Here is a 13,300-nt window from a genome sequence, read left to right as displayed (position 1 = left end):
AAAAAAATCAGGAAGTCATACAATTTAAAAAAATGATATACAAAATTAAAATCGGAAACCAGCCAACTATTCTGCCCGGACACTGAGGTCCAGCACCGAGGGCCTTCTGGCGGTTCCCTCGTTGCGAGAAGCAAAGTTGCAGGGAACTAGGCAGAGGGCCTTCTCGGTGGTGGCGCCTGCCCTGTGGAACGCCCTCCCAACAGATGTCAAAGAGGAAAACAACTACCAGACTTTTAGAAGACATCTGAAGGCAGCCCTGTTCGGGGAGGCTTTTAATGTTTAATAGATTACTGTGTTTTATTTTTCTGTTGGAAGCCGCCCAGAGTGGCTGGGGAAACCCAGCCAGATGGGCGGGGTATAAATAAAAAATTGTTGTTGTTGTTGTTGTTGTTGTTGTTGTTGTTGTATTCATGATGGAACAAGTTTTCAGCAGGTGCACTGGGACATGCAAACCCCCACCAAACACACACTTTCTTTAACTAGACAGACAACTCCAAAGACCTCCTTCTTACCAAGGCTTACGGTAGAATATGAGAGAGGATGACAGCCAAATTCACTGATGCGTCCAAAGGTACCTTCAGAGAACACAAAGCAGGTGGGTTAGAGGCAGGTGGCCAAAAGGAGAGGCCAGAGGCTAGTTTGGCCTGAGCGCTGGATCATGCCAGGCGCCAAGCAGCAGCCTACAGAAGGGGGAATGACTGATCCAGCTGAAGGCTCCATATTCTCCTTTCCCTGCTTTAAGCACCAAACCAAGCAAGGGTCTTAGTCCAAGGGACTGGCTGGTACCCAGGATGGAGTGCTGGATTTGATCCCTGCTCAGCCATGAAGCTCCCTCAGTGGCTATGGTGCCATGGCTGGCTCTCATGATGAAACAGAGAATTATCCACCTCTAGTTAGACCTCTCACTACAGTTAATTGGTTAACGGTGGGTTGGTGCTTTGCCGCTCCCAGCCAAGATACCCAGGCAAGCATATGGCTATTACCTCTGGACTGGTCATGTTGTACAGATGCCTGATGATCGTCTTCCAAAGCAACTACAGTGGTACCTCGGTTTAAGTACACAATTGGTTCCAGAAGTCTGTACTTAACCTGAAGTGTATTTAACCTGAAGCGAACTTTCCCATTGAAAGTAATGGAAAGTGGATTAATCCGTTCCAGGCGGTCTGTGGAGTACTTAAACTGAAGCGTACTTAACCTGAAGTGAACTTTCCCATTGAAAGCAATGGAAAGTGGATTAATCCGTTCCAGACGGGTCCGCAAAGTACTCAACCTGAAGCGTACCTAACCTGAAGTATGAGTGAAATTGGTTCTGGAAGTCCGTACTTAACCTGAAGCGAACTTAACCTGAAGCGAACTTTCCCATTGAAAGTAACGGGAAGTGGATTAATCCGTTCCAGACGGGGCCTTGGAGTACTCAACCTGAAGCGTACTTAACCCAAAGTATGAGTGTAATTGGTTCTAGAAGTCCGTACTTAACCTGAAGCATACTTAACCTGAAGCAAACTTTCCCATTGAAAGTAATGGAAAGTGGATTAATCCATTCCAGACGGGTCCGCGGAGTACTCAAACTGAAAGTACTCAAACCAAAGCGTACTTATACCGAGGTATGACTGTACTCTATTCCCAACTTAAAAATGGAAAGCGTAACGCTGGTGGTCAACAAAAGAGGTTTAAAGACTCAAGGAAAATCTAAGAAAATGTAGTATAAACACCGACAACTGGGAAACACTGGCCTGCGAGACCCCCAATTGGAGAACATCCTTTATCCAGAATTGGCCTCCATAGTCACTTACAGACTCACTGTTAAAACCGTTACAGGTAGGTAGCCATGTTGGTCTGACGTAGTTGAAACAAACAAACAAACTTCCTTCCAGTAGCACCTTAGGGACCAACTAAGTTTGTCATAGGTATGAGCTTTTGTGTGCATGCACCGTGTTTCGTGTGCATGCTGCACCATGTTTATGGAAGGCAATCTTACTCGGCTATGAGTGATCGCCAAATAAGATGATTACCTTTGAGTCCCACAATGCCACAGAAAGACGCAGGGATCCTCACCGAGCCACCCCCATCTGTACCAAGAGCCAACGGGCAAAGGCCTACAAAAAGAAGCAGAATTACGAGCCTTCCATGGAGGGAAACCGTCTGGTTCTGCATTCCCACCCCCATGCACACAGTCTCCTCAGAATCACAGAACTGTAGCGTTGGAAGGGCCCCTGCCGCTGCAGGGAGGTAGGGCGGGACCCTCTGCCGCTGTGAGGAGGCCCAGCAATGCTCGCTGCCGATATATATAGTATAATGATATATTGAGATATCGTGATATTTAGCTTGCGATAACCAGCTATCGCCCAGCTCTATCGCTGACGGCGTGCAAAAGGTTACGAAAAGCAAACTCGTTGAGTTTCTGGTCCCTTGCAGTGGTATGTGTATGGGGGGGGGGTACATTTCCTTGCCAAAGGCACAAGGGAACCTAGGGATGCCTCTGTTGAACTGCCACGGTCCTCCTTCCCGCCTCCCCGCCTCCCTGGACAACCTCACCTGAAGCCACAGCTGCTGCTGACCCACTAGAGCTGCCCCCAGTGAAGTGTTGGGGGTTGTAGGGGTTCCTCGCCGTACCGTGGTATCTGGAGGGAGGCAGAGAAACATTCTGAAGGCAGTGCCGCCAAGACTGTTGGCAGAGGGAAGGATCTCGACATCCTGACATACAGGCATAGCTGCCAAGTCTCCCGTTTTCCCCGGGAAACCCCCGTTTTTCTAGCTGTCCCCAGCTGAAAAAACTGATTTTTTTTGTTTTTCCCCGGTTTATTCTGGCGCGGCGGCCATTTTGGAACTGGGCGGAGCACGCTCAGAAGCGACTTTTGATGCTGCTCTGCCCAGTTCCAAAATGGCTGCAGCGCGACTTCTGGTGCGGCGGCCATTTTGGAACTGGGCACAGCAGCATCAAAAGTAACTTCTGAGCATGCTCCACCCAGTTACAAAATGGCCGCCACGCTACTTCCGGCATGTTACTTTCGGTCCGGTCCCTTATTTTCCAGAGAGGAACTTGGCAGGTATGCATACAGGTGAGCTTCAAGGCAGAGGCCACGAGGTATGGCACCCAGTCTTCATGCTCTACCTAGCCCCGTGGTTCCCAACGTGGGGCACACGCCCCACAGGGGGGCAAATTGATTTTTAAGGGGGGCAATTCGAGAACAAGTTAGACCAAGTTAATGGCCTTTTAGGTTTCCTCCACGTGAATAGGAGTTCACTTTTTGAGTAATAAGAAGTATATGTCACCGGGGTGGGGTGGGGGAGCATCAGGATTTTAGAGATGCATATGTGGGGCATGGCCAAAGATGTTGGGAACCACTGACCTAGCCTCACAGAGCCACCAAGACCTCAGCATTGGTTGCGCTGGGCAGAGACCATGCAAATGGCAAAGGACAGTCTCCTCCTCAAATTCCAATACAGTGGAACCTCGGTTTATGAACACCTCGGTTTATGAATTTTCAGTTTATGAACGCCGCGGACCCATCTGGAACGGATTAATTCACTTTCCATTACTTTTAATGGGAAAGTTCGCTTCAGTTTATGAACGCTTCAGTTTATGAACAGACTTCCGGAACCAATTACACCCATGTTTCAGTTTATGAACGCTTCAGTTTAAGTACTCCGCGGACCCGTCTGGAACGGATTAATCCACTTTCCATTACTTTCAATGGGAAAGTTCGCTTCAGTTTATGAACGGTTACTCCGCGGACCGTCTGGAACGGATTAATCCACTTTCCATTACTTTCAATGGGAAAGTTTGCTTCAGTTTATGAACGCTTCAGTTTATGAACAGACTTCCGGAACCAATTGTGTTCATAAACCGAGGTACCACTGTACCTTCTATTTTCTCTTTAGTGGGCAGGGGGATTATTGGGTCATTCTTGCTTTTATTTTTATTATACGTTCTGTTTTTATATTGCAATTTTACCTTGTGAACCGCCCTGGGACCTGCAGGTATAGGGTGGTATACAAATTTAATTAACAAGAACAACAATACACATATTATCATTTAAGGAACCACAGAATTCAGTGTTGATGTCATAAAGATTTACAGTGGAACCTCAGTTTACAAACACTTCGGTTTACGGATTTTCAGTTTACGAACGCCGCGGACCCATCTGGAACGGATTAATTCACTTTCCATTACTTTCAGTGGGAAAGTTCGCTTCAGTTTATGAACGCTTCAGTTTATGAACAGACTTCCGGAACCAATTGTGTTCATAAACCGAGGTACCACTGTACTTTAAACTCTTCCTTTTTCACGTCTCTTCCTTTAAAGTGGGTTTTGCTGCTGACAGCAATAGCTAGTGGTTCTAAACATAATCACAATTCGGACTTTGTCTGGTCCCTTTTGACCAAAAATGTTCACCAACCTTTTAACTTGAGTGTTCCAATATAGTGCTTTTTTGCTTCACATTCATTACCTTTCTTATTCCACTCATGTTTTAAAGAGAAAGCTCCATTCAGTGTTATCAAAAAGTCCCTGTTTAATGGATGTGAGATCCCTTACCTGTTGGGGTTACAACCAGTTGTTCCAATACCCAATTCATGCATGTTTGAGACACCGATAATAATGGCACCAGCCTCTCGCAGTTTTTGGGTCACAGTGGCATCTTCGATTTCTGGCTCCATGCCCAGGTACTGCGTTCCACTTCGGTGATGATAGGGCACCTTTAAAAATGCAGGTAATCAAGGGGTTTTCCCCCATACCGGTAGAATCATAGAATTGTAGAGCTGGAAGGAACCATGAGGGTCATCTAGTCCAACCCCCTGCAATACAGGGCTATCTTTCGCCCAACGTGAGGCTCGAATCCACAACCCTGAGATTAAAAGACTCATTTCATTTCAGTGATGTATAATGAAATGAGAAGGGTGTTTAAAATAACCTTTGTTGGGGGGGGGACCAGAAGCTTTTCTTGGGGGAATTATAGGGACAGAACTACCTAAAATGTATACAAACTTATTTATGTACGGTACACTACTACAATGAGGGACCCAGGTGGCGCTGTGGGTTAAACCACTGAGCCTAGGGCTTGCTGATAAACGGGTGAGCTCCCGTTGGTTGGTCCCAGCTCCTGCCATCCTAGCAGTTCGAAAGCACGTCAAAATGCAAGTAGATAAATAGGAACCGCTACAGCGGGAAGGTAAACGGCGTTTCCATGTGCTGCTCTGGTTTGCCAGAGGCGGCTTTGTCATGCTGGCCACATGACCTGGAAGCTGTACGCCGGCTCCCTCGGCCAATAATGCGAGATGAGCGCGCAACCCCAGAGTTGGTCACGACTGGACCTAATGGTCAGGGGTCCCTTTACCCTTTACCTTTACACTACTACAGTGGCAAGAATATTACTCATCCAAAAGTGGAAAGAAGCAGAGGTCCCAGAAAAGGTAGAAGGGATACAAAAATGGCGAAACTTACCAGAAGAATAAGAAACTAAGATAACAAACTTTTTATAAAAGAACGGAAATGGTTTATTGAATACTTACAGATAATTTGTAAACAGATAAGAACACTGGCAGGATTATTGTAATAACCTGCAGTTTTATAATAGTATATATTCAAAGTAGACGAATAAATGAGCAAATTACGTGAATTTGGATATGCAGAAGATATTAAAAATAAATGCAAGGAACCGCAGAAAGAGGGGAAAGAAAGTCAAGTTTTGAAAGGTCAAAATGATTGTAAAAATACTGAAATGTATAAAAAATTAGTGAAATGTATAAACTTGAAAAGTATTTTTTTAAAAAAATTAATAAAGTGATTAAGAGTCTCGTGTTTTGCCGGTTGAGCTTTCCCCATTTCACGTCCCACTGAATTTAATCTGCTTTATCTTTTCATATGCTCGCCATGTATTTGATGAAGTGGACTGTGATCCGAGGAAGTCCATTTCATAATAAACGTGTTTGGTCTTTAAGGTGTCACAAGACTCTTTTGTTAAACAAACACACAAGCTACAATGTGCTGTGATTGCTGGCGAGCACAGCCAAGCTGCCCCTTTCTTCCCCCTGTGGCAGTCCACGCGGGATTCCTCAGATCAATCCCAAACCCAGCAGCGATAATCCAGTCAGACCACCACCTCCCTTTCTTAAGACCGGCCTTATTCAGCAAAGCAGACTGTGCCTACCACTTTAATCTCCTCCTTCACGCACACTGGGATCCCGTCCAAAAGAGAGAGGGTCTTCTTGCTTTGATAGCGAGCGGTGGAGTCCTCCGCCATCTGAGCAGGAAGAGATTTGTAAAGTCGCGTGGCATTCATAATAATAATAATAATAATAATAATAATAATAATAATAATATATTATTTATACCCCGCCCATCTGGCTGGGTTGCTCCAGCCACTCTGGGCGGCTTCCAACAAAATATTAAAATACAATAATCTATTAAAGATTAAAAGCTTCCCGAAACAGGGCTGCCTTCAGGTGTCTTCTAAAAGTCTGGGAGTTGTTTCCTCTTTGACATCTGATGGGAGGGCATTCCACAGGGCGGGCGCCACTACCGAGAAGGCCCTCTGCCTGGTTCCCTGTAACTTGGCTTCTCGCAGCGAGGGAGCCACCAGAAGGCACTCGGCACTGGACTTCAGTGTCCGGGCAGAACAATGGGGGGGTGTGGAGACGCTCCTTCCTGCTGAGCAGGAAGACAGATAGGAACAAAGCAGCCCCAACCTGAAGTCAGATTCAAAGGCTTCAGAGTCAACAATCAGGCCCTCCTTCCCCCTCGCCAAAGGCTGTAATGAATGCAGTGGTTCTCAAACTTTTTTTCTCTGGGCCACACTTTCAGAACAAAAATTTGCTTGTGCCACACTGATTTATTTATTTTAACTGATACAAAATACATTGGAAAATAGAAAGAAACAACTCCCAGCAGTGCTTGATTTATAACACAGAGCACAACTACTTTATAATATGATGATAAAAGTACAAAACGATGTACTGTAGCTACAGAAGAATATGAATCCTTTCCCAAATATAATGATAAACGGGCCTCTTACATATGTACCTTAAGTAGGTATACAAACTAAAGGAGAGGTGTGGAGCTTGCTTTTGCTGGGTCATCTCAATTATATGACGTCTCACTTGAGAGAAACAAAAACATCTCATCCACACAAAGAAGCCTTTCTCTTTTCCGATCTTCCATATTTGTCAACGAGTTTAAAATCCCTGCTCACAACAATATGTTGTGGAGAACTGTAGAAAAATAGCCGAGGCTCTCAAAGAGAGGCACAGAAGCAAAGAAGCGTAGAATTGGAAGGGACCCTGAGGATCATCTAGTCCAACCCCCTGCAATGCAGGAATATGCAGCTGTCCCATATGGGAATCGAACCTGCAACCTTGGTGTTATCAGCACCATGCTCCATCCAGCTGCTATATTGGGGTCAGCAACCTTTACCAGCAGGGGGCCGGTCCACCGTCTCTCAGGCCATGTGGTGGGCCAGACTATATGGGGGGGGGGAGGTGAACAAATTCCTATGCCCTACAAATAACCCAGAGATGCATTTTAAATAAAAGGACACCTTCTACTCATGTAAAAACACTCTGATTCCTGGACCGTCCTCGGGCCAGATTGAGAAGTCGATTGGGCCGCATCCGGCCCCCGGGCCTCCCTGTATGCTATAACGTGGATAGTGTGTGTGTGTGTGTGTGTGTGTGTGTGTGTTGGGCTTGCCGATCGGAAGGTTGGCGGTTCGAATCCCCACAACAGAGGGAGCTCCCGTTGCTCTGTCCCAGCTCCTGCCAACCTAGCAGTTTGAAAGCACGCCAGTGCAAGTAGATAAATAGGTACTGCTGCGGTGGGAGGGTAAATGGTATTTCTGTGCGCTCTGGTTTCCGTCACGGTGTCCCGTTGCGCCAGAAGAGGTTTAGTCATGCTGGCCACATGACCCAGAAAGCTGTCTGTGGACAAACGTCCGGCTCCCTCAGCCTGAAAGCGAGATGAGCGCCGCAACCCCATAGTCGCCTTTGACCGGTCTTAACCTTTTATATAAAAATTATTTTGATACTATACTAAATTACGCTTAAATGTCTCTTTGATTGTCCTTGAACCTTCCCTCCACACTTGTCATCCTCTCCTGCCACACCAGGGTGGCACACTGCACCCTTGGAGAACGAACCTCTGCTGTAATGTTTAGACGAGCCCTTTAAGTAAAGTAGCACAGCTTCTGCCTAATAATAATTATTATTATTATTTATTTATACCCCGCCCATCTGGCTGGGTTTCCCCAGCCACTCTGGGCGGCTTCCAACAGAAATATTAAAATACAGTAATCTATTAAACATTAAAAGCTTCCCTAAACAGGGCTGCCTTCAGATGATGGAAGCCCAACCTACTTTGAGGATTTCTTTCCGGTCCCACTGAACAATTGCTTGGAGGGGGAGACTGGACCTCTCGTCATCTTCCAGTGTGGCAATAATGTTCTTGGCGACCTGAAGTGGTGAAACCTCACCGGATCTAGCAAACAGAGAGCAGGCGAGAATTCTTGTAAGCCTGCACACTTCCCCACAGTCAGGCTGGGGCCATGGGAAGCTATACCCAAGGGGAAGCTGTACCCAAATCCAGCTCTAAATGGCAGAGTCTCTATTATTCATTATGCTTCTATCCATAGCTGCCAAGTATCCCGTTTCCGCCGGGAAAACCCCTTTTTTCCTACCGTTTCCCAGCGGTCTCCCGTTTAGTTTTTAATCCCGATATTCTCCCTTAAATCGGCTTCTGCCGGCGGCCATTTTTCTGGTGCCGTTTTGCCCTTCTATGGGCACCAGAAAATGGCGGCGCCGGCAGTCGCTTCCGCGCATGACCGGAAACACGTAAAAGTGACTTCCAGTGGCGCTTTGCCCTTTTATGGGCATCAGAAAATGGCGGCGCCGGCGCCGGAAGTCGCTTTTACGTATTTCCAGTCATGCGTGGAAGCGACTTCCGGCACTGGCACCGCCATTTTCTAGTGCCCATAGAAGGGCAAAGCGCTACCGGAAGTTGCGTTCACGCAACTTCCGGTGTGTGCGCGCTGCCGATCCCGGATCTTTCCGTCCAGGACTTGGCAGGTATGCTTCTATCCCACCTTTCCTCCAAGGCGTGCTTTTCCATCCTCACAACAGCCCTGCGAGGTAGGTTAGGCTGAGCGAATGTGGCTGTCCCAAAATCACCCAGTGAGCTTCGTTGCTGAGCGGGGGCTCGAACCCTGGTCTCCCAAGTGCTAGTCCAGCACTCTAACCACTACACAACACTGCCTCCATGTAGGTATCAATCCCTGGGTCTCTAAAGAGCTGGAAGCCTCGATTCCACCCGCTGGGAGCCCGTTTCTGTTTTGGGGAGGCTACGAAGTCCCGCTTCTGTCAAACAGAGGAGAAGGGTGACCCCCCAGGGACACATGACAGTTTTGCTGAATACCTGCAGTCACTTACCGGTAGCAGTTCAAATAATCCTGGATCCCTTTGAAGCTGAACATTGGGCGAGCAGAACGTGAACTGTAAGGAAATGAAAGGAAAGGTAAAGAAGACCAAAAGAGAATGACGCCAGTCGCCTGAGAGCGAGAGATTGATGATCAAGCAGGCGTGGGCCCAGCACTCATATCTCATCATCCACAGCTAAACAACTTGTGCCAATGACCAAGAACGCTTCGCTTTCTGCTGCCTGTTAGGACCTTGTGGCAGCAACTGCATGTTGCTGGCAGATGCCGCCAAATTCACATGTACAGGGAAGATTTTAATGTTTGACGTTTTATTGTGTTTTTATATTTTGCTAGAAGCTACCCAGAGTGGCTGGGGCAACCTAGTTAGATGGGTGCCATATTCTTATTAATATCATAAAGAAAATACTCTGCTTAGAACACCTGAGATCTTGCAATGAAGGGCAGGAGAGAGGGAGGGAGGGGAGAGAGAGAGAGAGAGAGAGAGAGAGAGAGAGAGAGAGAGAGAGAGAGAGAGAGAGGGAGAGAGAGAGAGAAAGGGGAGGGATACTGTACTTTTCTATGTATAAGACGAGGTTTTCTTACTAAAAATGTTTAAAAAGGAGGGCAATCTCCCAAATTTTCTTAAATTTGAGCCCCACAAAATAGGGGGCATCTTATACACAGAAAAATAGGGTACATGACACTCTGAGCTCTGGTCCCACCACCAAAATTGCCCTCCAAGGGAACATGGCACTTGACAGGAAGAAGATTCCCTCACCCATTCCGGAAGGATTAAGTAAGTCACAAACAGCATCGTACATGCCTATATGTTCCGTATACAGTGGTACCTCTACTTACGAATGTTTCTACTTATGAATGGAGCTCCGTCCACCATCTTGGATGTGGTTTAGATAGGATTTTTTCTAACGAATTTTTAGATAGGGTTGCTTCGACTTACGAATTTTTTCTCCCAATGCATTCCTATGGGATTCGACTTACAATTTTTTTCGACTTACGAATGTGCCTTCAGAACGCATTAAATTTGTAAGTAGAGGTACCACTGTACATAAAGAACAGTAGCCAATATGGTAAATATGCCTGCCCTTCTTACCTAAACATCCATTTCCCATAGAAGCAGCTGCATATTTAACCACTTGCCTAGTAGTCATAGGTGACCAAGAATTCCACTCAGACGACTGAGTGGACTGGCAGGGAAGTGGTGGATCAACGTTCCACATCCGCTTTGTAGAAGCAAATATTTTTGTTGGCAGGCTAAAATGTTGTAGCAGCCTGCAGTTCCGTGTTGGTCGTGTGGAAGAGGTCTTCAGTGGCTTGTTCCCTCCATCACCAACATGGAAATGCAGGCCAGGAACTTCTAAGGGCTGAATACTAAATGGCTCTTCCACTTTTCCTACAAATGATTTTCCCAGAGCTATCTAGTGTCCAAATGCAGCTCGTTTCCACCCGTTCCCAGCGCCCCAGATCCCCCACCCCTTTTCATTTCTGTACTTGCCTTATTTCCATCAGTTTGGGGAGAATTTTCAAGACATTTTCAGACTCTGAATGGTGGTTTTTCTCTTCCTCGGCGACGACTGGCACAAACGTAGGGTCTTCGGCAATATCAAGGTAGCGCAGGGCGGTGAAGTTGTTGAGCCTGCAAAATAAGTGCGTGAAATGGGGGCTTGGAACGGAAAAGGGTGTGGGGCAACATTTTAATCCAGAATTGCACTCGTTCTCGCTGTTGCCGAAAGTTTTCATTCAACAAGATGCTACAAAGAAGGTCTTGCGGATCCTGCCAATAAAAATCGTCTTGACAAACAGACTTTATCAGAGAAGACCAATTTTTACACCAGTAGTTCCATCACTGTCAAGAAACAGCTTTTTTATTATTTGAAAAAAGAAAAAAAAGCAAGATCAGGAGGGTACCAGAGCCCAGAGTGTCACTTACCATATTTTTCCGAGGGGCTCAGAAGGATGTCTCATTGCATCCATTAACCTTACAGATTGTAAGTCACAAGTTAAATCACTTTCCCACACCTCCAACATCCTACCTTCAGAGGATCCTCTGAAGCACAAAAACCACCATGAGGTGCAATGCCTTCTTCCCTGACATTCATCCAGAAGAGGAGACGCTTCCAATCATGGTTTCAAACAAACAACAGTTTCCCATGTTTGGGTAAACCAGGAAACTGTGGTTGGAAGTTTCGTATCTCCTTCCTTTGCACCCAGAGGAAGATGGGGAGAGCATATGGGCACAAACCTTGTGCCTGATCGTTGTTATAATTCCAAGTAACAGGGAGAAGGAAACAGCTGGTTTCCCAAACTCTCCGTCTATTTATTCCTCCCCACCCACCCAAGTAAGGTTGTGATCACGTATGAGAAGCGAGCCAAAGTTGCTATTCAGACCAAGTGAAATAAATGAACATGGCTAGGTTAGGCCCATTAATTTTGATGGGTCTGCCATGAGTAAAGCTTAGCTGAATCTCACCCCTTGTATCCAGTATCTTGTTGAAGTGGCCCCCAATGAGTACCATTAATGCCAAATTGATTAAAAGTTAATTGGGAAACACAAGACCCACAGTTAGTTTTGCATATCTGCACAGCTAAAATTGTCAGATGTATTCCCTGCTGTGGGACATGGGAGTTTTCTGCGAATTCTGGACTGTTTAATCCAGGCATCCCCAAACTTTGGTCCTCCAGATGTTTTGGACTACAATTCCCATCTTCCCCAACCACTGGTCCTGTTAGCTAGGGATCATGGGAGTTGTAGGCCAAAACATCTGGAGGGCCGCAGTTTGGGGGTGCCTGGTTTAACCAAACCAACCACATAAGATATACCCCAAAACACAACTTTATGGTGCATAAATGCAACAAGATGCTGTTGCAAAAAGCTGGCTGCGCTCAGTATGCATGCAAGATAGAGGAGTTGGCATCTGAAGAATTTTAAACCATCTGTTTAAAATGTTAGTATTACCACACAGAAGTGCCAAGGTGCCACTCATCTTTGCCTTGCCTGGGATACGGCGCTGCTTCTGCTCCGACCCGACCCTTCAAGATGCCAATAGCTTGTATCAGGCATTAGCAAGTGCACCATGCTTGATACAGAATGTGTATTAAGGCAAGCAAGGCGTCAAAGTAGGAAACAGTCCCCTTCAACAGAGAAGGGAATACCAGCACCCAGATAATTGCAGAGTTCAGCAAAACTGGAAGCAGGAGCCAAATCAAATCAAAGCCCCAGAAGATGCTGAAAAGCAACAACCATCCTCAAGTTCCTCCATATACGGCCTATGGGAAATCTGTAAAGTGTAGACACTGGGAAGCATTCTATGAACTATTTGCGCTAGTGCAAGGATTGGCACTAATGTAGCAAATTTCCACCCTCCCTTTTCGCTGACATGTGCGCTGCACTGTCCCCAAATCTGCTCTGGAGAGTTGATGATCCCCTTCCTTGCAGATATTAGGGCGCATAGGGAGAAGAAGGGGGGAACATTCCATTGCACAAAGAGAAATCCTTGCGCCGACAGAATGGTCTCCTTGGCGCTCTGTTGAATACAATCCACTTCTTCTAGCAACACAGACCTGCTCCCCAGTTTGAAATCTAAAATAAATAAATAAAATACTCACCACATTAGAAGTGGCACTAAAAAATTCTGTCCGAAAGCCTATAAGTGGGTATAAAAACAAATAAAATAATTGCAGTTCTAGTAGATTTGCTGTCGATTCTCTTGAGGTGCTTAAATATGCACATAATTTCAGGGGCAAACCTGCTGGACATTCAACACATTTTTGAGCATATGGCTCATCTCTTCTCTGGGATTATATTCAGCAGAAACACATTCTTTCAGCAGAAGCCAGGTTTGCACAACATTGACTGGTCAGGCCTTGCATCAATGATA

At 46.1% G+C, this 13,300-nt stretch overlaps 1 protein-coding gene across 1 annotated transcript in view; it reads right to left on the bottom strand.

Moving 5' to 3' along the window:
* LOC118097823 (uncharacterized) overlaps window positions 1–13,300 on the bottom strand; it is a 34,728-nt gene that overhangs the window by 13,587 nt on the left and 7,841 nt on the right. The window contains exons 3-11 of the mRNA XM_060268952.1: window positions 13,029–13,066; window positions 10,918–11,058; window positions 9,418–9,480; window positions 8,350–8,470; window positions 6,150–6,242; window positions 4,538–4,698; window positions 2,536–2,621; window positions 2,013–2,096; window positions 513–575 (exon numbers count right to left, since the gene is read on the bottom strand). Of these exons, the coding sequence (XP_060124935.1) occupies window positions 513–575; window positions 2,013–2,096; window positions 2,536–2,621; window positions 4,538–4,698; window positions 6,150–6,242; window positions 8,350–8,470; window positions 9,418–9,480; window positions 10,918–11,058; window positions 13,029–13,066 (850 nt within the window). The remainder of the gene's footprint in view (window positions 1–512; window positions 576–2,012; window positions 2,097–2,535; window positions 2,622–4,537; window positions 4,699–6,149; window positions 6,243–8,349; window positions 8,471–9,417; window positions 9,481–10,917; window positions 11,059–13,028; window positions 13,067–13,300) is intronic.

The sequence above is a fragment of the Zootoca vivipara genome, chromosome 16 (assembly GCF_963506605.1).
Source record: "Zootoca vivipara chromosome 16, rZooViv1.1, whole genome shotgun sequence".
In the NCBI taxonomy this organism is placed as follows: Eukaryota; Metazoa; Chordata; class Lepidosauria; order Squamata; family Lacertidae; genus Zootoca; species Zootoca vivipara.
Note: the sequence above shows the minus strand (reverse complement) of the source record. Positions and strands in the feature narration are given on the sequence as shown.